General features: G+C 47.2%; 1 protein-coding gene across 8 annotated transcripts in view; it reads left to right on the top strand.

Moving 5' to 3' along the window:
- LTBP2 (latent transforming growth factor beta binding protein 2) overlaps positions 1-22,127 on the top strand; it is a 175,048-nt gene that overhangs the window by 127,640 nt on the left and 25,281 nt on the right. For all 8 annotated transcript variants that reach the window (XM_090033682.1, XM_090033679.1, XM_090033681.1 and 5 more), the window contains 6 exons: positions 8,217-8,291; positions 15,693-15,815; positions 17,117-17,281; positions 18,767-18,961; positions 19,585-19,604; positions 21,400-21,439. In XM_090033682.1, the coding sequence (XP_089889808.1) occupies positions 8,217-8,291; positions 15,693-15,815; positions 17,117-17,281; positions 18,767-18,961; positions 19,585-19,604; positions 21,400-21,439 (618 nt within the window). The remainder of the gene's footprint in view (positions 1-8,216; positions 8,292-15,692; positions 15,816-17,116; positions 17,282-18,766; positions 18,962-19,584; positions 19,605-21,399; positions 21,440-22,127) is intronic.

Genomic DNA, 22,127 nt, shown 5'->3' with positions numbered 1-22,127 from the left:
ATGCAAATCAAGCCCTGGTCTGTCCTTGCCACAGTCAGATAGGGGAGAATGCAGGCAAAAGAGACTGAAAACACTTGACAGAGCCTCCAAAAGGAGCCTCTTTTACTGCTATGGCCCTGTCTGCCACAGGTGTGGGTCTCCCCATGATGGTGCACCATGGGGAGTTGTACATGTGGGAAGGGAAGCTACAGCGTTGCTTATCCAGCAGGAGCCCAGCAAACCTGAGGAATGTTCCTTATTTGCTGCATGGAAGCCTTGTTTTGCCTGTCACTCATGAGTAACAAAGTGGGATGCAGCATCCAGGTTACACTGTACAGCAAACCCCATGAGCATATAGGACATTAAGACAGGGGGATCTTGTACCCGTGGAAACTGCTGTGGAGGCAGAATGGAGCTACTTGTGCTAAAAGTTACCTTGGACACTGGGGTTGACACTCTGAGGCTGTTGCCAGTTCCTGCAGGATGTTTACTGAGCAAAGTTGGGCCTGTCACTTCACAAGTGGTACCTCTAGTAGCACAATGGTTCTCACTGGGGCTTTGGGGAAAGCCCCGACACTGAAGAGGAAAGGTCTCTCTTTGCCATAGATCTGTACAGGACCCTTCAGCCCAGCACTGGTTATGTAGCAGTTTTAGCTAAGCCTGCTTTTACATTTCCAAACATAAGAACTGACATTTACTGGATCAGGCCTTAGGTCCATCATACGCAGCCTCCTGTGTCACACAGGGGCAGAGAATGGATGCTGAAAGGGAGGGTGAACTGGGTCTGACCAGGGTTCTGTCCAGTGTTCCTCTCTCACTTGCAGTCTCCAGCATTCAAGGTCTAGGCAGTTCTGATTCAGAGGCTGTACCACTGCCTCCTGTGCTCAATAGCTACTGGTGCTCCTTTCCTCCAAGAATTTGTTCAGCCCCTTTTTTTAATCTGATTAAACTGCCAGCTTTCACTGCATCTGGTGGCAATAAGTTCCACACTTTAATTACATGCTGTGTGAAAAAGAACTTCCTTTTGTTGGTTTTAAACTTACGACCTGCTAGTTTCATTTTGTGACCCCTTGTTCTTGTATTGTGAGAGATAGTAAGTAATAATTCCCTGTTTACTTTCTCTTCACGATTTAGTATTTTGTAAACTCTTGTCCTCCCTCATGTATCTTTTTCTCTAAACTGAGTAGGCCTAGCCTTTTTAGTCTCTCATCATGTGGAACCCCTAGGTAATTTAACCACTGCCCAGCACTTAGTGTTATCAGTCCTGTCTTTCCTTTGCATTAAGTCAGCAAAGCCAAAAGGTGAACACTGGTGTATGGGCCATTTGTTGTCTCTATATACACTACCTAGGCTTTTGCACTCTGGAGAAGTGACTCCAGCTTCAATTTATTTTCAAGTGAGGATAATGTTCGATGAGCTAATGTCTTGCTCAGCATAATTCTGTTGTTTCACAATGCCTACTATATAGAACCACAACATGCCACTTATCATCCTTGTTGCATGTTCTCTAGTTCTTCTATAACATTTCTGAGGTGTGGGGACTGGACCAGAACTGGGCACAATATTCAAGGTGTGAGGCATTATCTTTAGGAAGTGAACTTACTCACTTCCATGCCTAGCAGTGTGTCTGCTTCTTGGCATGCAGTCTCTGGCATGGCTCCCCTTCGGAGCCCATGGCTGAGGTGGGGGTATTTGCCTTTCTGCTGGCAATGGCCTCAGCAGCTAGGGTCTGAGCTTTTTACACACATGGAATGTGTACAAGTTATGCTAGGCTGAAATGGCAGTGATCCTCTTTGATTCTTTGCTCAGTCTAGGAGGAGAAGATTTTTCACTCCTCCTAGTGATCTTTCACTCCTCTTAGGAGGTGGATTCACACTGTTGCCTCTCCCTGGCTTGAGTCCTTGTTTAGCCTGTTGACTAAAAGCAAAGCAGGCTGAATGCTGAAGGTAGGATCTCTTGGGGGCAGAGCACTGACAAAATCACCAGCCCCAGTGACTTAGCTCATCATCTAACAGCCACAGCATTGATGCTGTCCTAGTTTTCTGATACCAGTGCTACACATTTTCCTTGTTCCCTTGTCATTTACTGCACCATTTGATGCTTCTTTGAGTTGGTAACCTCTCCTCTTGTTAGAACCTGCCTCTCCTTCCCTCAGGAGGGCTCTGCTCTCTACTGTACGCTAGCTCCCTTACATCTTATCATCAGCAATGACTCACGATCCCTGCAATGGGTGTCTCTGCCCTTACAGAGCTTCCTAATGATACCTGTTAAACGCATCCCCATCCTGCAGCACTCAGCACACCAAATCAGCACATTGTTTTCACCTACTCTTCATTCCACAGGGCAGATTCTCCACATACATAACAGCCAGCATGAGCCCTGGCTATATGTGGAATGTACTGCTGTTCCTCTGTCCAGGGTGTGAGCTAATTGCACCTGGCCTCCCAGTGAGTGCTCTGAGACAGCACCCCTCTCATTGCCCATGTGTAAGGAATGTCCCAGCTTGGGACACTCCTGTGCTTGTAGACATTACAGACCAGTGTCACTCGGAGCTGTGAGGCTGAGCTGACAGCAGGGTGGGGAAAGAGTTGCTCCTGCCAGTGGAGCTCTGGTGTGCAGCCACCTGGAGAGCAATCGCCTTTCACAGCAGAGCCTGCAGGGAGACAGGTTTTGGAGGTCAGATGCTTCTAATCTGGAGCCAGGGCTCCATGCCTTCAAACAAGCCTGAAACCCCTCTGCCCAGCAGATGCTGCTCAGCAGCTCCCTGTGTTCCTAGTTCAACGCTCCTACTTAACCTTCTGGAGAGAAGCAGACATGTATAGGAGCCCAGGCCCTATCTGGCTGCTGATGCTGACCCAGGCACTGCCACTTCCCAGGCTGAGCACCAAAATTATTTTCTTCCAGCCACTTCCTCTTACTAAGTTCTTGAATAATAACCTCCTCTTTCCCAGGGCCATAAGCTGGGAGCTTTGGGATGGCTGGTGAGTTCAGAGGCAGTTTTCCCTTTGAGGATTCCTCCTGTTGGCTTTCCAGTGACATCAGATTTTAAGGAAGGAAATAGCCCATTACTTAAGTAACCAGGTACAAGCTGGGCATTAATACACATCCTCCTGTAGCCATTTGCTGACTTTTCTCTGTGGTCATATCCTGACAGAACGAGAGCAGCCTCTGGCCAACACTTCAGACACTGCATCTCAGTTGCCCTTGGTACAGAGAGAGGTGCTCATATTACATTAGTAAGACAGGATTTGGGAGCAGGGCTTATTTACTAGATTAAACTGTTCTTTTGCAGTTTCACGAATAACCTGCTGCCTTACCAAACAACTCTGTGAATCTGAATTATACTGATGCTGAGCTGGTGTTCAAATAATGTTCTCAGCATTTTTTTTTACTCTATTCATTATATTTCCAGGGCAGGGGTCTGTTTTTCCCTACAGACTTTCTGGAGAAGCAGCTACCCTGTTTGACTGCTCATGTACCACATTGCTGTGTATCTTATCAGTGATCACACAGTGCCAGGGCCAACGAATGTTTCTTGATACATTAATGTCCTCACCCAGCATATGGATGGCACAGTAGGACTGACTAGGAATCTCCCAGCAGTCCCAGTCCCAGTCCCAGTGTAGGTTGGGCTAGAGATTTGTTTTTTTCTTTATTCACATTTTGGAACTTGAACCCTACCTAGGGTCCTACCTGTCCCCTGCAATCCTGATGGCCATGCCCCCAGCCCCCAGGCTGCCCTGGCCAGATGCAAGCCTCACCAGCTTTCAGATATCCTCAAAGCATCTCTGGTTGCTGCTTGGGACTGAGCTGGAGAGGTGGTAAATGGACTTCTGTTCTGGGTCCTTTCTCTATTGAAGCTAAGCTTACCAGAAGCACAGGTTCTCTCTGCTTCCCATAGACCATCACTCACCAAAGAAATAATTTAATGTAGCCACAGATCCTGAATACTCTCTCCCTTGCATCTTTTAGAAGGTGCTGAACAGTTTGATGTTCTCTTGTCCTTAGTTTCCTGAACTTCTCACCTGGGAGTGAAGTGAGAAACAATCTCTTACGGACTGGTTCTGCAAGATGTTGCCTGTGGTGAACATAGAGCTGTCTTAATGGTCTTTATTGATTAATTTAGGAAACCCCAATATGCAAGTTGCTTCATGCCACCAAGGGCTTGCAATATGATGGCAGACATGATACCAGGTGTGAGAACTGTAAGTGCTAGACGAGGCATAGGGGACAGTATGGCCACATGGCTATTCAACTATTGTGCATACATCTTGTTCCCACTTATACTCCACAGCATGTTAAAAATAATTCCCACCCCCTGTGCACAACACTCATGCTTGTCTTTGCTCAGTCCCCAGCTCTCATCCTCAAAATTCACTTTCTTTCACTCCAAAACATGGTGCCTGACTTTTGCCTCTTTGGAATTTATAGGCTGAGTTTTACTTGCCTATAAAAAGTTTTGTGAGATTTAATTGTGCAGGTTATAAGCCATTTTTAAGCCCACAAAACTATTTTAAGCAACTATTTAAATTTTCTCTCAGGAAATCATGTGCAGCCAGAGCAAAAAGAGCCTTGTAAAAAGGAGGAAAAGTTAATAAATGAGCCCTTGGTTGTTATTCCGGCACCTCATCAAGGGCCTGTGTCATTCCTTCCACTTCCATGTTCCTTGTCATATGCCACTGGATGATCCAGGCAGGGGACCTGAGACATCATGGTGATGGAGAGGTGATTGATCTCAGGTGTTAGAATTGTATCATATAGCTGTAACCTACCAACAGGTTCCAACAACTTGGAAAATGCAGCTAGGCCAGTACCCAAGTACTCCCTGGGAATCTTCAAACGTCATAAGTCAGCAGATTTGGGGCAGCTTCTCAGCTCTGAGCCCCAGGCTTCCTCAAAAGTTTTGTTAATGTATGTAGGAGATACCTCTCAATTGTACTACCCATGTGCTTAGGCTATTGAGACTATTTTTAAGCAAAATTTCCAGATCAGAGGCAGGATGCAGCATCATCTCCTATCACTGAGGATAGAAATGTGTAAGGACCTGGGCCCTGATGGCCTTTCTAATCTCCTGCTTATGTGATGGGTCATTGGATGGGTGAGGGGATTATAGCTCTCTTGCCCATGTGTAGGACCTTTGTGATCCTGTTGTAATTTATTTCACAATGGTAGATAAACATTTGTCAGTGCAAGGCTGGGTCAGAAGGTTGGAATGCACCTATGGTTGATGCAGTAATTCCATATCAAGCTCTGTGACATTCACTGATGGCTTCCAGTGGATCAATCAAAAGGTCCCTTTGTATGGGGCAAGTTCTTCAGGGGAGGGGACATATAGGTCTCTACCAGGACTGCAACTGCTAGATGAATGCTGCTGAGGAAGGGCACCACTTCCATGTGTTTAAAGTCGGACTTTCCCATGTCCCTCATTAATCTCCAACATGATCTATGCTGAACCTCAAGTTACACCTGATACCATATCCAACAAGTATACTTGCATAGCTCTTAAGCCTCCTTTAGGTGACTTTAACCTCCTGGGCAGTGGCGTACCATGGGTCTCCAGTGCCCGGGGGCCAATGCATGCATATGCGCTTCCCCCGCCATCCATGCCCAATCACTGAGCGAGGAGGAGGGGGTCCCCTGGCAGCCAAGCCCGGAAACACTGGTGGCAGAATTGGAAGTGCTGGCAGCGAAACCAGGAGTGCCACCGGGGGACCAAGTACCCCCTGGAGGGCCCACTTGGTACTCCTCCCTGCCCCCTGGCTGGTGACCAGGGGCATGCCCTCCCCTGCCCCACCTCCCCCTCCCCCTCCCCCTCCCCCTCCCCCTCCATTGATACATCAATGCTTCTGGGGTCTTGCATCTTGAACAATGATGCTTTGTGCTCTGAAAGAACTTTCCATTAGAGCAGTGGTTTTCAACCTATGGTCTGCAGACCCCTGGGGGTCCACAGGGTATGTCTAAGGGGTCTGTAAAAGATTACGATGATCAATCAAAAGTATGTGAATACCCACACTAGGAGAATAGAAATTGTCCTAATGGCCAGTTCCCACTGCTCTAGTCTCTAGCTGATGTGGCTTCCCAGTGGGAAGGGTCCTTTCTTCTGCTACCCCTAATGACATGACAGGAGAATCATTACTTTGTATGTATTCTTTGTCTCTAACTAGTCTAGTCTCAAATTGTGGGTTTCATTCATCTGGAGCTACTCCACCTAAGTGCCACTTGTTCACATGATTTATAGGAAAATGTCACAAGTGGGTTCAAATTCATAGCTGAGCCTAGTTTTTTGAGGATCTGAGGCTTACAGCACCAAAGGCATGGATTTGTGCCCATCTAGATGAGCCTTGCATGGCTGAATCTTCATGCAGGATTCTGTGCCTTGCTGCAGGTGGTGTGGATGAATCAGGATCTTGCATGTCACATTATTCTTGGTCAGGCCATGCTTCAGGGAAGCCGGCCTGGCTGTTTGTGGGATGATGATAAGATAACCATGTTGTAGAGAGGTGTTGCTGTGTTTCATCTGGAAGAATTTGGATTCTTCACTTTGGGACTTGACCTCAATTTACATTAACACTGCCTAGAAAAGGACAAGATGGCAGCTGTCCTTCATCTGTGGATTCTAAAGCATCAGCACGTGTGTTGTCTCCCAGAGCTGATTTGCATCTTCACATTCTAATTGATTGGCGTTAAAAAGAGGTTGCTAGAAATGTGGGGGAGATTCAGAGGCTGAGAACAAGGTCACAGACCAGACGAGAGAGCATGGTCTTGGGGACCACTGAGGAACTTAGTTCTTCCAGATGCCCTGCCCACAGGAAGCTCTAGGACAGAATGAGGCTGACTGCTTGTTTATCATGGAAAGAAATGGGAAAAGTCATTACATTATTAGAGCATCTTTCAAAGAGGAAAATCCTAACCCCCAAATACTTGAATTCTTGTGAAAGCCTCTTGTCATGGGAAAGTCTGAGAAAAGTCAAACAAGCATCCTTTATGTTATCATAAAATCAGTGAATGATAATAAAAATGATGTAACCCCCTTTGCTTATATATGATAATAATCTAAAACCATGCAGAAACCCAAACATCTGCATAGGGCTAAAGTCCAATAGTTAGGGGAATCATGGTCAGTACATCTCAAGCTGAGGGGATGAAGGCCAGAGGTGGTATTTTCAGTATTCCCTAAAACCCACTTTCAAAAGTAACCTAGTCACCTAGAAGTCTCAGTTTAATGCAAAGTCAATGGGACTTAGGCACTAAAGACACAGAGGTTTTGGAACATGTTACCATAGGGCTTGTTATGAAAATCTACTCTGAGTTATGGCATATTCAGCCTCAGTCAGAATCTAGCCCTCTTCTTGGAGGTTAAAGGTGAACAGCTTAACTTCTAAGCATGTCTGGCAGCTGGGAAACTGACTGATGCTTGCACATCCTTCATTGTGAAGTGGATACTCTGAAACAGCTGCTATTCAGACACTTCCCTTTTCTCTCTTGTCCCCTATCAGGCCAGCTGCTTTTACCTGAATATAGCTAAATTTATCCTGACCTTTTGTATATGCAGAGTAGCCTAAACAGAGTTTTAGATTTAAATAACACAAGACATAGTCATGTCAGTGGCAGAAAAGAGAAGCACTGGTCCTTGTTCTATAGATCCTTCCCTTAGAGACTATCCTTTGCAATCAGTGGGAATGCTGTGACCAGGGGTCTTCTGAAATTTAGTCTGTTATATAGTGAGTAACAACTGCTTGAATAGTAGGTGGAAAAATTCAAGTAGTAGGCAAGGGACAGAGAGATTTTCTAGAAATGTGGGGGAGATTCAGAGGCTGAGAACAAGGTCACAGACCAGACAAGAGATTTGAAAAGGGATGGAGATGATGTGGAAAGGCAGCTCCAGAGACAGGCTACTGTAGTTAAGGAGAAGACTCACACCAGCAGCAGAGTGGTTGAGTGCAAGGCTGAAGAGAAAGGCATTAGATTTAGGAGAGTGTGTGGGGGATGGTCTTTGATCAGCTGTATGCCCTTGTCAATTTTGTGACTACCACTGAACAATGCAGCATGCATGCAAGCTAAGATCATGGCAGGAAAGGTAGGATCAGGGATACATTAAGCTTACATTAAACTTAATAGGATCAGGGATACATTAAGCTAGTGAGTAAAAATCAGAGGTTTGAGTTAATGTGGAAGGAAGAGGACGTGGAATTATGGAGTTTTGCCATAACTCCTTAAGCTATATGTTTTCTTCCTAGCTCATCCAGTGATTGAGTATGGATACCTGGAATGTCCCCAAGGGTACAAGAAGCTGAATCAGAGCCACTGTCAAGGTAAGGCCCCATTTCCAGTCTACTATATGTCAAGCAGACCAAAATATAGATAGGTAGGAACCCTAAAACAGATCAACTGGCAAAATTATATTTGAAGAATGACATGCCTTAAAAGTGTGAAAAAATAGTTACATGTTAATTGTATGTACATATTGCATGACTGAGCGCTTGTACGGCTGATTAACAGCAATATCGGCATAGCAAAAGTCACCTGATACATTGCGAGAGCAATCTTAACTCTGACCCACCAGGTACATTTGCTAAGTCCCAGTCTCTGCATAAGGTGGTGATCTTTATGTCTATGTTCAGCCCATACTTAGTGATGTTAAGTAGAAGGGATGTGTATGTTTCCTGAGGCAACTCTACCTCTTGGTTACTAAAGAAGCTTTGTATGGGAGTTTGTTTAATTTTTTTTTCAGGAAAGGGAGCTCTGACCATGAAAGCGAGTTAGTGCATAAACCTTTCTATACTGAGTACATAAACTTTCTACAGTATGAGGTTCCTCAGAGTCTGTTTTAAACTGGGGTAGTCAGTTTAAATCTCTCATCCCCAAAGCCCCCTCTGCCCCCACTCAGGGCAATGATGTCTCTGTACCACTCATTATGTATATCCTTGTTGCTTCATATCAGGCAATAAAGCTTGTGTTTTCCACATTCTGGTTGAAATCTTGAATTTCCTGATTCCATTTTCATGATTCATAATAATCTAAGAAGTGGCAGCTAGAAATACATCAGAGAGACTGGGTCTAGTCCAAGCAAGCCCACGGCCAGTAGTCCACTGACTCACCTTCTGTAGCAGGGACTTTCCATCATGTTTAGTTAATGAGTCAAACTTGAGCTTTCCCACAGGGTCTTGTGGGACAGTTTTCACGAAGGTAGTGGCTTTGATTCCCCATGATGGTTTGACTGTGTTTTTTGTATGACTTGTAGCATTGGGTGTGTGTCAGGAGGGAAGAAGATGTAGTTGGGAGATGTGATCTGGAGCCACCCCAGGGGTCTTTCTGAGCCAGGCAGAAGACATACTGTCCTGCAGGTGCTCTGTTGCCTTGAGGTGCCATCTGTATTCACATTCATGTGTTCTTGCTTTGGCCATGGGATGTGTTCTAAGAACTTCAGCACTAGCTCAGAATCTGAATTGAAAGACCAAGAATGCAATTTGTCTGATAGAGCATCAGAGAGGAACCGTCCAGGTTAGCTGAGATCCTCACCAGCAGAGTGAGTGTGATGATGAGAGCTTAATGTATTTTCTTAAGACAATTGTCCATGAGATGGGAGCTCAGCTGTCAAGAGGCCAAGATATTGTGTGATTAACTGAGCTTTGGCTTTGTAGGCTCTTGTGCAAGCATTGATGAGGGATGGCAGCAGCATTCTAGCCAAAGCTACGGGGACCCTGGGAAACCTCCTGGCTCTGATCTGTACATTCAGCAAGCCAATGTGGGTTTCCCCTGTTCCCTTGCTGCAGACAAACAAATTACCTGTCTGCATTTCCAAGGATACTCCCTGTCCTTTGCTTGCTGTGGACCATGGTGCAACCTTGAAGAGGCAAGCCTGTTACTGTGTCCAGTCAAGAACAGTGGAACGATCCAGCACTAGTTAGCATTACCTTGAGGCCATCTAAACAGACTGCAGGAAACACTATCCAGACTCATTTCTCTGGAGGTCAGCTGGGCTGCACACCATGAATACTCCAGAGCCAATAGTTGGAAGCTGGAGCTGCAGTGTCTCCAGTGGATTTGCTGATTGCTGTTGATTACTGATGGGCTGAGGGCTTCAGCTCTGCTATTCACAAAAGCAGTGCAAGTGCTGGAGAAGGAGCTTCCTGGTGCTCCCCTGCATATGACTCTGTGCATCAGGGAACATGGCACTAGGAGTAGAAACCCAGCTGCTAGGCCTACAATTGTCTTGCAGGCCCAGGTGGGAAAAGATAAAGACCCCCCTCTGACTGAGCTACAAGTGTTATTGCTGCCAACTGAATATGCAGGAGGACTGAGAGCACATCATTGCCAGGATTACCCCAGAAGGTTCACATGGTCTTGGGATGATCCCAGTGACCATGCTGGTGCCCATACCCTGCTGCAGAACATACCAAGGGCACTGGGCAGAGAATGCATGGGAGCTGTAGAGCCTGGCACTTGCTCATGCTCATCTTTGACTTGGACTCAGTTTACCCATCAAACACCGATATGCTTGGCCCTTCTATAAACTAACCAGGACCTCTGCTGTGTGTTGTAAGTTCCAGCAGACTCCCCTCTGCTGCCTGTCCCTGGACCCTGGGTCAGGAGGTTTTTTGCACTAACAGGCCTGTACAAAGTGGAAGAAAATGGGTAGGTTCCTGACTGGGGACAGCAACTGAATTGCTTGCAGCTCTGGCCTTGTAGGTTCCTCTTTTCTCTGAGCCCAGTTGTTATGGGTGCAGCCCCAGTCCCAGCACACAGTCGGGGACTGGGGAGGTGGGGGAAGGAAGGGGGCATGTGGTGTAGGGCTGACAGCACTTCTGGGAGATTTCCATTCTACTTAGGGCAGCCTCATTGCACTGCCAGAGGAATACAAGGTAGTTGGAGTGGGGCCAGGATCTAGCCCTCTGTTTTAAATTAGGCACGCAAAAGCCCAGCCCTGCTGCTGGTATAACTTGTGCGGTTCATTACTCTAATACTTTATATCCTTCAGCTTGTTCAGATGCTAGGTGACTCAGATCCCTTGGGACTATGTTAGTATGACAAGCTAGTCAAGCACTGCCAGCTCACCAGAGAAAATAAGCCCTATGGCCTCTAATGAAGATAAAGCCCCTGCCTGAGATAGGGGTCCAGGCAGGCCTGGGGTTTGGCCCTCAGAATGTACAGGTCATAAATTCTGTTTTGGATGAATAGCAGGGTGCTGCAGTGCCTGCAGCTTTCCCCACTGCTTCTTGCTCCAGCAGGATGGGAGAAGGCCCAGAAATGGTAGAGAGATGGTGGATCAGGGACTTAGTGTTATGTACAGATTTTTTCTTTTTTCCTGTGGTGGGAGGTCATTTTCAATCATTTGAAGGAGCCTCTCTGCAATGAAGAAGATGAGCCCTTGGGTTTTAAGCAGTTCTCTACCATATGGCAGCTCAGCTGGTCCTCTGTCAGCGGAGCAGAAGGCAAGTCTCCTGCCTATCAGTGCTGCAGCTTGTGCTGGGGATGTCATTTGACAGATGCAGAATCCTAGTCCCACCTCTCCCACCAATTCACTGTGTGATCTCAGCCTGGTTCCTTTCCTGTGATAAGGCAAGGAATTTTCTAGATAAAAATATGTCTCTCTCTCCTTGTTGTTTATGTCTACATTTGATATGATGCCACACCAGAAATCACTGGTGAAGCTGATGTTGAGCAGAACTGTAAAGTGGGTGAGAAGGGAGATGGTGATGTCTATGTCCAAAGGGGAATCAGCTTCTCAACTGTCTCTCCACTGTCTCTCAGCTTGGCATTTGCTTTCTGAAGAAACTGATTGTATGTCTCTCAATATCTGCCTTCTCTGTGTACCATGCAGCGGTGAAGATTTTGCTGGAGAGCAAGGTCTGCTTGTGATTGGTCCTTCCCAGTGGTAATGGCACTAAGATTTTATCTGAGGGGTTTGGGTGAGGCTGACTAAATTATCTTGGTCTTAAGGCCTTGTGAGTTCTATAGTTTATCTCTAACCTCTGCCTGGAATACAGGCCACAGGGAATGATTAAGCTGCCTGCCCCAGACTGGCACTTCCAAAAGCAGTATCTCCAGTCACAAGAGATGGCACCAACCCATTGGCTATTACTTACACCTAGACTTTTGTGGCACCTTCTCACTAATTCTGGCTGAGCAGTGATGCTTCCAGAAACTTCATTGTATAAATGACTGCTTATGGCAAAGGGGTGTAGGTAAACTGCCTCTCCAGCGTATGGTCCCTGAGTTACAAGGGACCATACACAGTGCAGAGACATATTACCCTTCATCTGGGTTTCAATTTGTACAATCTAGGCTCTTGAGTGAAAAGTACCAGCCTTGCTAGGTTTCTCTTGCTCTAGGAAGGGGATGATGGGTCTGTCTGAAGCCAGCAGAAGGGGTTAGATGCCCAGTGTGGTAGTGAGGAGAGAGATCCTAAACCATGGCCTATGTACCATGGGAACTATGTGAATTGTGTCTGTTCAACCAAGTCACTTCATACCCATTTCTTAAAAAAGCAGTACACAGCCAGCAGTTTGGGAGCAGCAGCAATGGGGGAATGGGCTCTTGTTTGCTGTATTCTGTGACTCTGCTTAGTCATAGATTTCATAGATGTTTAGGGTCAGAAGGGACCTCAGTAGTTTGACCCCCTGCCCTGGGCAGGAAAGAGTGCTGGAGTCAGATGACCACACCTAAGTGCTTGTCTAGTCTACTCTTAAAGACCTCCAAGATAGGGGAGAGCACCACCTCCCTTGGAAGCCCATTCCAGATTTTGGCAACCCTTACCATAAAGAAATTTGGTATGTCTAATGTCTAATCTAAATCTGCTCTCCATCAGCTTATGGTTGTTGTTCCTAGTAACCCCAGTGGGCACCTTGGTAAACAGAGTGTACCCTATTCCTTGCTCCCCCACAAGATGAATTTGTACACAGCCACAAGATTCCCTCTCAGCCTTCTTTTGTGGAGGCTGAAGAGATTCAGGTCCCTCAATCTCTCCTTGTAGGACCTTACCTGCAGGCCCTTAACTGTATGAGTAGCCCTCCTCTGGACCCTCTCAAGGTCATCCACATCCCTCTTGAAGTATAGTCATTAGGTCACTGATGGATAGTGGTTGTGATGACTGGAACCAAGATCAGGACTGAAGTCTCTCTCTCCCATTGTGAACATAGTGATAATAATGTGTACTTACCTGATGCTTTTGAGATTGATTTAATATTGTTAAGTGACTATTGCTGCCCCTAGGGGTGTTATTACCCCTGTGGTGCAGAGGGCCCAGACAAGAGATGGGAACCTAAGGCTAGAAGAGGCTTTCTAAGTCCACAGGGTCATACACTATAATCTGTCTCATAAATCAGTCAAGCTCTGTCTTTAAAACCAGGGATTTTTTTTGCCCTCACTACTCAGATTGGATGGCTGTTCCAGAACCTCTCTTCTCTGGTGGTTAGGAACCTAATTTCCAGCTTAAATTTCTTCATAGCCAGTTCATGCCAATTTTTTTGTGTGCCAGCACTGTCTTTTAGCATGAATAGCTCTTTCCCCTCCCTGGATGTATTTATAGACAGCAATCATATCCCTCACAGCTTTCTTATTGCTAATTGAAACAAGCTGAGCTCTTAGCCTGCTTCCTCTTGTGTGACAGGCTAGCAGTTCCCCTTATGCCCCTAATAGTTCTTCCCTACACATGTTCCAGTTTGAATTCAGCTTTCTTGAACCTGGCTAACCAGAAATATACACAGTATTCCAGATGAGCTCAGACCTTCTCCTGCTCCCTGCTCTCCAACTGATGTGACCCCAGCTTATAGCTGAAGTTCTTGTTATTAGTCCATAAATGCAGGATCTGGCATTTTGTACTACTGAATTTTTAGTTCTGAAGGTCACTTGGTTCTTCCTATGTGATATTCCAGTCTTCTTCTGTATCAAGAATGCTTCTAAACTTTGTACCCTCAACACATCATCAGCCTGCTCCCCCTGTTCTGTGTCAGAGTAATTAATGAAAATACTAAGCTCATGGAGGCACTCCAGTGTTAACCTCCTTCCAGTCTGATGGTTCCCCTTTGGACATAGCTGTCACCATCTCCCTTCTCACCCATTTTACAGCTCTGCTCAACACCAGCTTCACCAGTGATTTCTGGTATGGCATCATATCAAATCTAGACCTAAACAACAAAGAGAGACATATTTTTATCTAGAAAATTCCTTGCCTTATCACAGGAAAAGAACTGGGCTGAAATCACACAGTGAATTGGTGGGAGAGGTGAGACTAGGATTCTGCAGGTGTCAGCTGGCCTGATGACATCCCCAGCATGAGCTGCAGCACTGATAGGCAGGAGACTTGCCTTCTGCTCCTCTGACAGATCACCTGGGCTGGGAGCTCAGCCCAAGGGCAGGTTTCAAAGGCCTTGCTGCACGCTGGTACTCTTGGATTCCTGACTGCATCCTTTGCAGAGAGTGGCCCAGCCTGGCCTTTAAGGGGACTGGAGTGAGAGGATGAGACTGGCTGGCAGTCAAGGCCTAATGAGCATGCTCCTGAGAGTTTTCAAAATGGTGACCAGGATAGCCCCAAGCAGTAACACGTCTGTTTGGCATAAGGATTCCTGAGAAGAGCAGTCACTTAAGAGCCAACTGTGCAGCAGCACCTGCCCAGCAGTGCACAGCATATGTAGGATTGCAGTCACCACAGAAAGAACATCCTCTCAGGCAGTTCACAGCATGAATGCCACCTATGTCATTGGACCATTGGATTCTGTGCAGCTGCACATATGATGCTGGGTTAGAGAGACTCGGCCTAATACCATAGGGCAGGTGTGGTGCCAGACTAGCAAGGACTACTAGCTTGATCCAAGAGAGCAAGGACAAAGGCCAGTAATGTGGAGGGTCATTCCTTTCCATGAGCCAAGATCCATTTCCATGTGGATAACCCCAGAGACTTGCAGCATGGGCACACTAACAACTTACTGCGAGTCAGAGGAGAGCAGGACTTTACTGTGCATCAGCTGTGCTGCAGCAACTGCCTGTGTGAACACTCTTACCCATGGTAATCGAAAAGTAAACCACATGAGGACAAACAGCCTTCAGGGGAAGAGGGGGTAAGCTGCTGCAGACTGGCTTTCCTTATCATGGGATAAGAGTGTGCACATGGATAGTTACTGTGGAGCAGCTGGCATGCAGCAGAATCCTGCCCTTCTCTCCCTTATGGTAACTTGTGTGTGTGCCCTGCCCTAAGTTAAGTAAAAATTCATTCTGAAGGCAAATGCAGAGAGAACCAAGGGGAACAATTTGGTCAGGATTCAGGGGAACTTAGCTAGGAGGCAAACAAGACAGGCCCCTGGGACAAGGGGGCAGGAGATTTTAGGAAGGCTGATTTTGTGGAGGAGTGTCTGAAATCACCTGGAAAATCAATGCCCCAGCCTACAGTCCAGCTAGCGAGGCCAAGTGCCTGAGATACCACCTAGCTCAGTGTGCACACTCTACTGGTTCCATAGCTGGGCAGCACACAGTGAGCAATCCCAACTGGATGAGTCAGGAGAATCCAGCAGTAAGGAGATGCAAGGCTAACAAGCTCCTGAGAAGCTCTGCATTTGCTGTTTGCTCATGAAGAGCTCTGCAGGTTAACCTGACCCCTTACATCAAATGCAGAATGAGCAGGGGACAGAGTGCAGTGCCTTGGCAAAACCAAGTGACATGTGAGGCACAGTACAGCATGTGGATCATCTTGGCTTATTCTGTTTTCTCCTTCTGTGCAGATATCAATGAGTGTGTGATGCCTGGTCTGTGTAAAGAAGCTGAGTGTGTAAACACCCGTGGGAGCTTCCGCTGCACTTGCAGACCTGGCACGATGCTGGATCCTTCCCGCAGTCACTGTGTCTGTAAGTGTTTTGGAGACTCAGACTGGCACTGTTGGAAGCAGCTGCCTGGAATCCCCGGTAACAACTCCTTGAACTTTGAGTACAAATCATCAGAGCTTGAGACAGATGGAAGGTGTGGAGCATGCCATGTGTGCGCCTTTGTGTGCATCTTGCTCAAATGGTCCCTTATGAATGTGTACCCTGGTTTCTGTGTCTGTGTGTGCACATGGACTAGGGAGTGTGCATTCATGGCCCCATGCATAAATGTATGCATGAATGTGTATCCCAGGGCTCTACTCCCATAAAGGTGCTTGGGGTTCTCACTCCTTTCCTTCCCTGGTTCATCTGTGATTATGCAATATGTAATGTTTGCAATGGGGAAGAGAGGCAACCTTAACATGCCAGGTGCTGAAGTAGGTATACCTCAGCCCTGCCTGCTGTCTTTTTCCCTTGCCATTGGCAGCTGGCTGCATTCTTGGTATGATGACAATAGTGGGATTGGACCAGGGGCTGGAAATGGGCCAGTGGATCAGTGCTGGGCGGTCATCCCAAATGTGAAAGGGTCCAGGGCAATTGTGAGGGAGAGCCAGATGTATGATGGACAGAAGCTGCAGTGATGTGGAAGGACTGATCCAATATGGCTCCCATTGTACTCAGCCTTGGTGAGGCCACAGTTGGAATGCTGCATCCAGTTTGGGCTCCACAATTCAAAAAGGATGTGGAGAAGCTTGAGAGGGTGCAGAGGAGAGCCACGCACATGATCAGAAGTCAGAAAAACAGACTTTATGAAGAAAAGCTGAGAGCCATGGGACTCTTCAGCCTGGAAAAGCACAGGCTCGGGTGATCTGATGGCCACCTATAAGTTTATCAGGGGTGCTTACCAGGATCTGGGGGAACATCTGTTCGCCAGAGCACCCAAGGGATGACAAGGTTGAACAAACTCCTCCATGACCATTTCAGGTTGGACATAAGGAAGAACTTCTTTACTGTCCAAGCCCCTAAGGTTTGGAATAGATTGTTGCTGGGGGTGGTTCAAGCACCTACTTTGAATGCCTTCAAGAGACATCTGGATGTTTATCTTGCTGGGATCCTATGATCCCTGCTGACATCCTGCCCCTGGGGCAAGGGGCTGGACTCAATGATCTTCCAAGGTCCCCTTCATCCCTAATGTCTATGAAATCTATGAAAGGCAGAGGAGCTGATAAATATGGAGGGAAAAGCTGGGAAAGGTTTGAAAGTTGAGGCTAAGCTGCACTCTTTCCATTTTGATGAATGCAGTGGTAGAGCTCTCCCTCAGGCACTAACCCTCTGTTATGTTTCAGCGGACAAAGCAGTATCCATGGAGCAGGGGCTGTGCTATCGCTCAGCAGCAGGAGGTGTCTGCACCCTACCGCTTATCCAGCACATCACCAAACAGATCTGCTGCTGTAGCCGTGTTGGCAAAGGATGGGGGAGGAATTGTGAGAGGTGCCCTCTGCCTGGCTCAGGTAAGAGCTGGGCCTGTTCCAGCTTTGCCCAGCATGGTAGGCCTGGAGCTTAGGCTGCCTTTGGCTCTCACATTCTTGTAGCTACTTGGTGCACAGCTAGCACAAATTCCTTTGTGCTTTTTTGATTCTCTTTCCCAGGCACCCTGAGAAGTGGGTGTGAATAGTTTGAGAGAGACTGAGCGTGAAGGGCACAGGCTGGTACAGAAAGTTCTGTCCCTCAGATTGCTGGCCATGGGCTGTGTCTGTGCAGCCCAGTACCAGGGCTCTGTCTGTGCAGCACAATGCATTACTGTGAAGAGACACCCAAGCAAGCCCTGAACAAGTTAGCTCAGGTACCAGAAGCAGAGTAACTTCTTCAGGACAGCATTCTGCAGTGACTAACTTACCCCACTTCTCTGAAGGTTATATCAGCCAGAGTGAAGCACCAGACTAATGCAGCTGGACTGCTTTTGCCCCAGGCTAGCTTGGGTATCTGAGTATGGCCCTGGGTTGTGCCCTGTACATGTATCTTAGGTGACAGCAACCTACAGCTCTGGAGATTGGGTTGGAGCACAGCAGATTCCAGTCCTGAAGTCTCTCCACAGGTTAGCAAGCTTTACAGGGAGTGAACTGAGGAAAATCTTGAGGGGAAGGGGGGACCTGGCAGGTAGCCTTCAGCAGTGCCCAGACAACAGTGCCCTAGAAAGAGAAGACCACCACTTTTCCTGTGTCCAGGTTGACCTGACAGTCCCTTTCATCTCTGCCTCCTCTCAAGTGAGGGCTTCCTCCTTTCCTGAAGTAATAAGAGCCTGAGGCACTAGTTGCAGGTGATTAGTACTCATCACATGTTATGTGCCACAGAAAAAAAAGCACAGGGTGCCAGGGGACTCTGAACAGTCTGTAATTTGTGTTTGCAAAGCAACTTCAGACACATGCAGATCTCAAAGGCTCAGAATGCTGTAGATTCCCTGAAGCTTCCCTGGCCTTGCAGCTTTGTAGCCATTTATCCATTACCCAGGCTCATCCCCTCCCACCTGCCGCCATGTATTTGGCTTTTTCCTTTGGCATTCTTAGTTGAAACATGAATGGAAACCTGTTTCCCAGTGTGACCCCCTGGTAGCACTGAACCAAACAAATTCAATTATATCAGTACCTGTAAATGCTAACCAGACTTTGTTAGAAACACAATCAGTCCTGCAAGAAGATTCATCCTGTTGGGAACATCCACCCTTCAGACCACACTCTATCATGGATGCAGCCCAAGCATGTCCTAACCTTCATAGGGTTGCCATAGCTTAACCCTAAAAGATGGGGGAAATTGAGGCATATGTGCATGCACATGCATAATATAGGTCTGGCCATGTCATATAGCAGAAAATTACCCTTTTAGTTAATTTATCTTGTTGGACAAACCTGTATGCTCTCCACTGATTCTGCCTGCCCTCGGTGGTCTCCACAACAGCCCCTTTCCTCAGTTTTCAACCTTGGCCTGTGTTTCCCTTGCAGAAGCCTTCAAGGAGATTTGCCCGGCAGGGCATGGCTACACCTACTCCAGCTCTGATATCCGTCTGTCCATGAGAAAGGCTGAGGCAGAAGAGCTGTCCTTCAGCTCAGAGGAGCAGGGGAAGAGCAGCAACAAGACATCTGGCTGGGCAGCAAGAACGCCACAGCTGCAGGAGAGTCCTAGGGGTGAAGGCACAGGTACCATGCCCAGTGCTGGCACCTCAGTGGGAGAGGGTTGCTGAGGCTATAACTGAGCATTAGTAGCCACTGTGCCCACGGGTAGGAGTCCATGAATTTTCCATTGCGACCTTCCACCTGTTCTGTCCAGTGACTGCTTTTGGCTGAAGAGGAACTAGGTGCAGCTCCACAGCTCTGAGAGGTGCTGTTTTGCCCCTGGCTTCCAGGGATAAAGGAAATGACCAGTTTAGAGCTGTCAGGCCCTGAGAAGAATGGGAGGTTTGGAGTTCCAGACTCATGGACCACCTGCCCCAAAGTGGTGTTGTTGCTGAATGGCCAGGCTGCCTCCATACATAGAAGCTACAGTGACTTTGGGTGTGGCCTGTGGGTCCAGGTGGGCTTGGTGCCAACTGTGTATCCCTGGGCAGTAATCCTGCTGCACTGCAGCCCAAGGACAATGGGGCTGTTATCAGAATGCATCTGTGCTGGTGCTGTTTGAAGGGCTGGGATTGGGGAAGCTCGGTACATTGGCTCTTGTTCTGGAAGGAACAGGAAACGGTGTCAGGGCAGAGAAGGTTCGCTGGGGGCAGAGGGTGCTGAGGTGTCTTGCTCCCAAACCCACCATGCTCTGTTTTGTTTTCCAGGTTCCTCTCCAGATGTGCAGGTGAGTACAGGTCATGCTGAGAGGGGTGGGGTGCATTTGTGACCAACTTCAGGGGCAGGAAATTTAACCCTCATTATTTAAAGGCATGAGAAACCCTGACCGTGGCTGAGTTGGAGCAGTAGGAGTAAGGACTGAACCTCTGTAGGGTAGAGCTACTGACCATAAGTTCACCAAAGTCCTGCCATAGGCAGATAAGCATGCTGACAACCAGGCATTGATACCAACCCCAGACCTACTGCAGGATTTGAGCATCAGCATTTGCACTCCTCACTTTGGTCTGGTGGGTTGTGGGGGGTGGGGGCAGGCAGCTGACACTGCCCTGGAGCTGGCGAGGGTGTAGAGAGGGTTTTTCTCTCCAGAAGAGATTTGGGAGTTTTGTCTGACATTAAAACTTTAAAAGCATGATATAAAGGCAGCTTGAAAACACAAAAACAGGAGTTGTGCCTCCTCTCCACTCCCCTCCCCCCAACTTTTTTTTTCTTATTTATGAAGAGATTTGTTCAGAGATTGATATTTCTATTTTTGGCTTTAGAAATTCAAGCCCTATCATTCCTGAAATCTCCTGTGACCCCATACCCAGAGCCCCTGTCTCAGTACCTCCTAGTCTTCAGTGCGTTTATTCCCACAGCATCAGGGAAGGTGAGGAGATGCCATTATCTTAATTTTCTAGATGAGGAGCTGAAGCACAGAGAGTCAAAATGACTTCCCAGCATTTCACTGGAAGTCTGTGGCTTGAAACCATCCCCCAGGCTACGATGCTAACCACTTCCTCCCTAGTTCAGGCTTTCCCTGAAGATTAGATAATTAGTGAAAGGCTGACTGTCCAAGAGCCAGGAAGGTGAGAGCTGAGCTATGGATAGGAGAGGGAGCTTTAGGCAGACTACTTAAAATTGCTTTGGTTTTTTACTGTTAACACCTCCTAAATGTTAATGATTGATTAACATTCTGAATAAAGGAATCTTTTGCTAAAATCTAGTACTCTGCACCCCTTCAAAGGAGGTGTTAGGACTTTCAGTAAGTACCCCCTACATTTCCTTTAGGGAAAACATGTTTGACTTCACTGACGATCTTTTTGATGATTTCTTCCAGAGAATTGCTTGCCCAACGCAGGTTCTGAGGGCATGATAGATTTGTCAGCAACAACAGAATTAGACAGGCCCCTTTTGGGATTACCAAAGTGTGCAGATACCTCACCCTGAGATGCATAACTGTGAAATAAGACTGTGGGAGGGATTTTGAGGAAATGGAACACAGAAATCCAGAAGGGCCCTGTGTAAGGCCAGCACTTTGTTTAAGACAGTGATTTACAACCAGGGTACCACTGGAGCACCATGTAGTGCTAGCATGGTTAGGTGTGCAGACGTGATTCACAAGATAAACCCAGAGATTTCAAATAGGAATCCACAGTGTCAAAAGTATTCTGCCCTGCTGTGGCCTTTCTGAGTTCTTTGCAATAGAAGAATTGATCTAGTATTTTTCTGCAGTCAAAAAATGAGTAAAAACTAAGAGCTGGCATTTTCCCACGGGGGCTCGAGTCTATGAGAGGTGCCTGGAGTCTAAAAAGGTTGAGAACCGCTGGTTTAAGATCACGCTTAGCACTGAGGCATTGACTGTGGCTTACCACCACCAGCAGCCTCACCTCCTGTTACAGTGCCCTTAATATGGAAGGGCAGTCAGCAATGGGCAGGTCTCTTCTGGTAAAGACAAAAGTTTATCTCCCAGGGAAATTGCCTCTTGGCCAAGGACATCTCTAGGGGGTTTAATAAGAGCTCAATTTTATATTTTTCACCCAAAGGGCACTGCTGATGCCACCCCGGAGCCTACGGTGTACACTGGTGAGTACCTAGCTGGCATGTGATCAAACTGTAAATACAGAAGAAAGAAGGGGCAAGAGTTGGTTCACTGGAAAGCCTTGAGGCATGCAAATGTAGATGTATTACGTGCTGCCTGATTTCTTAATACATGGGTGGGCAACTTGTAGCATGTATGCCATAAACGACATGGGCAGTCTTGATGTGTGGTATGTGACAGATTGGGGATGAACCAGGCAGCACACTGGCAGATAGGACAGGGAGCAGATCAGGCAGAGAGCACAGGGCAGGGAGCAGAAAGCAGAGCAACAGATTGGGCAGGGGAAGGAGATCAGAGTGGCACTTGGGGAGGATTCAGGGCTAATTTGTGTTACAAATGGCAAAAAGGTTGCCCCCACTGTCCTAGTATATTGCGTCAAAATGGTAGTGTTGCATGAAAGTGCTGGATTGTGGGCTGGGAAGGGCTGCTGCAGTGCCTCTAGCATGAGAGGATGGGGATGAGGGGGCTATAGGGTCGAACTATGATTAGATGGATAGGCAGAGCCATTCCTTCAACCTCAGGCAGGGGCTCAGCATTCTGTTTGCACTCAAGGTGTCTGAGTGCTGGGCTCCAGAACAGTCAATGGAGTCCTATATCCCCAACAGGCAGCCACAGGCTGTCTGGCTGTGCTGTGTCTACTGAATAATGTGAATGAGCCTGGATTCAATGACA

Source organism: Crocodylus siamensis, chromosome 2 (assembly GCF_052110815.1).
Source record: "Crocodylus siamensis isolate JL-2025a chromosome 2, ASM5211081v1, whole genome shotgun sequence".
Taxonomy (NCBI): domain Eukaryota; kingdom Metazoa; phylum Chordata; order Crocodylia; family Crocodylidae; genus Crocodylus; species Crocodylus siamensis.
This window is presented reverse-complemented; position numbering and strand designations above follow the sequence as displayed.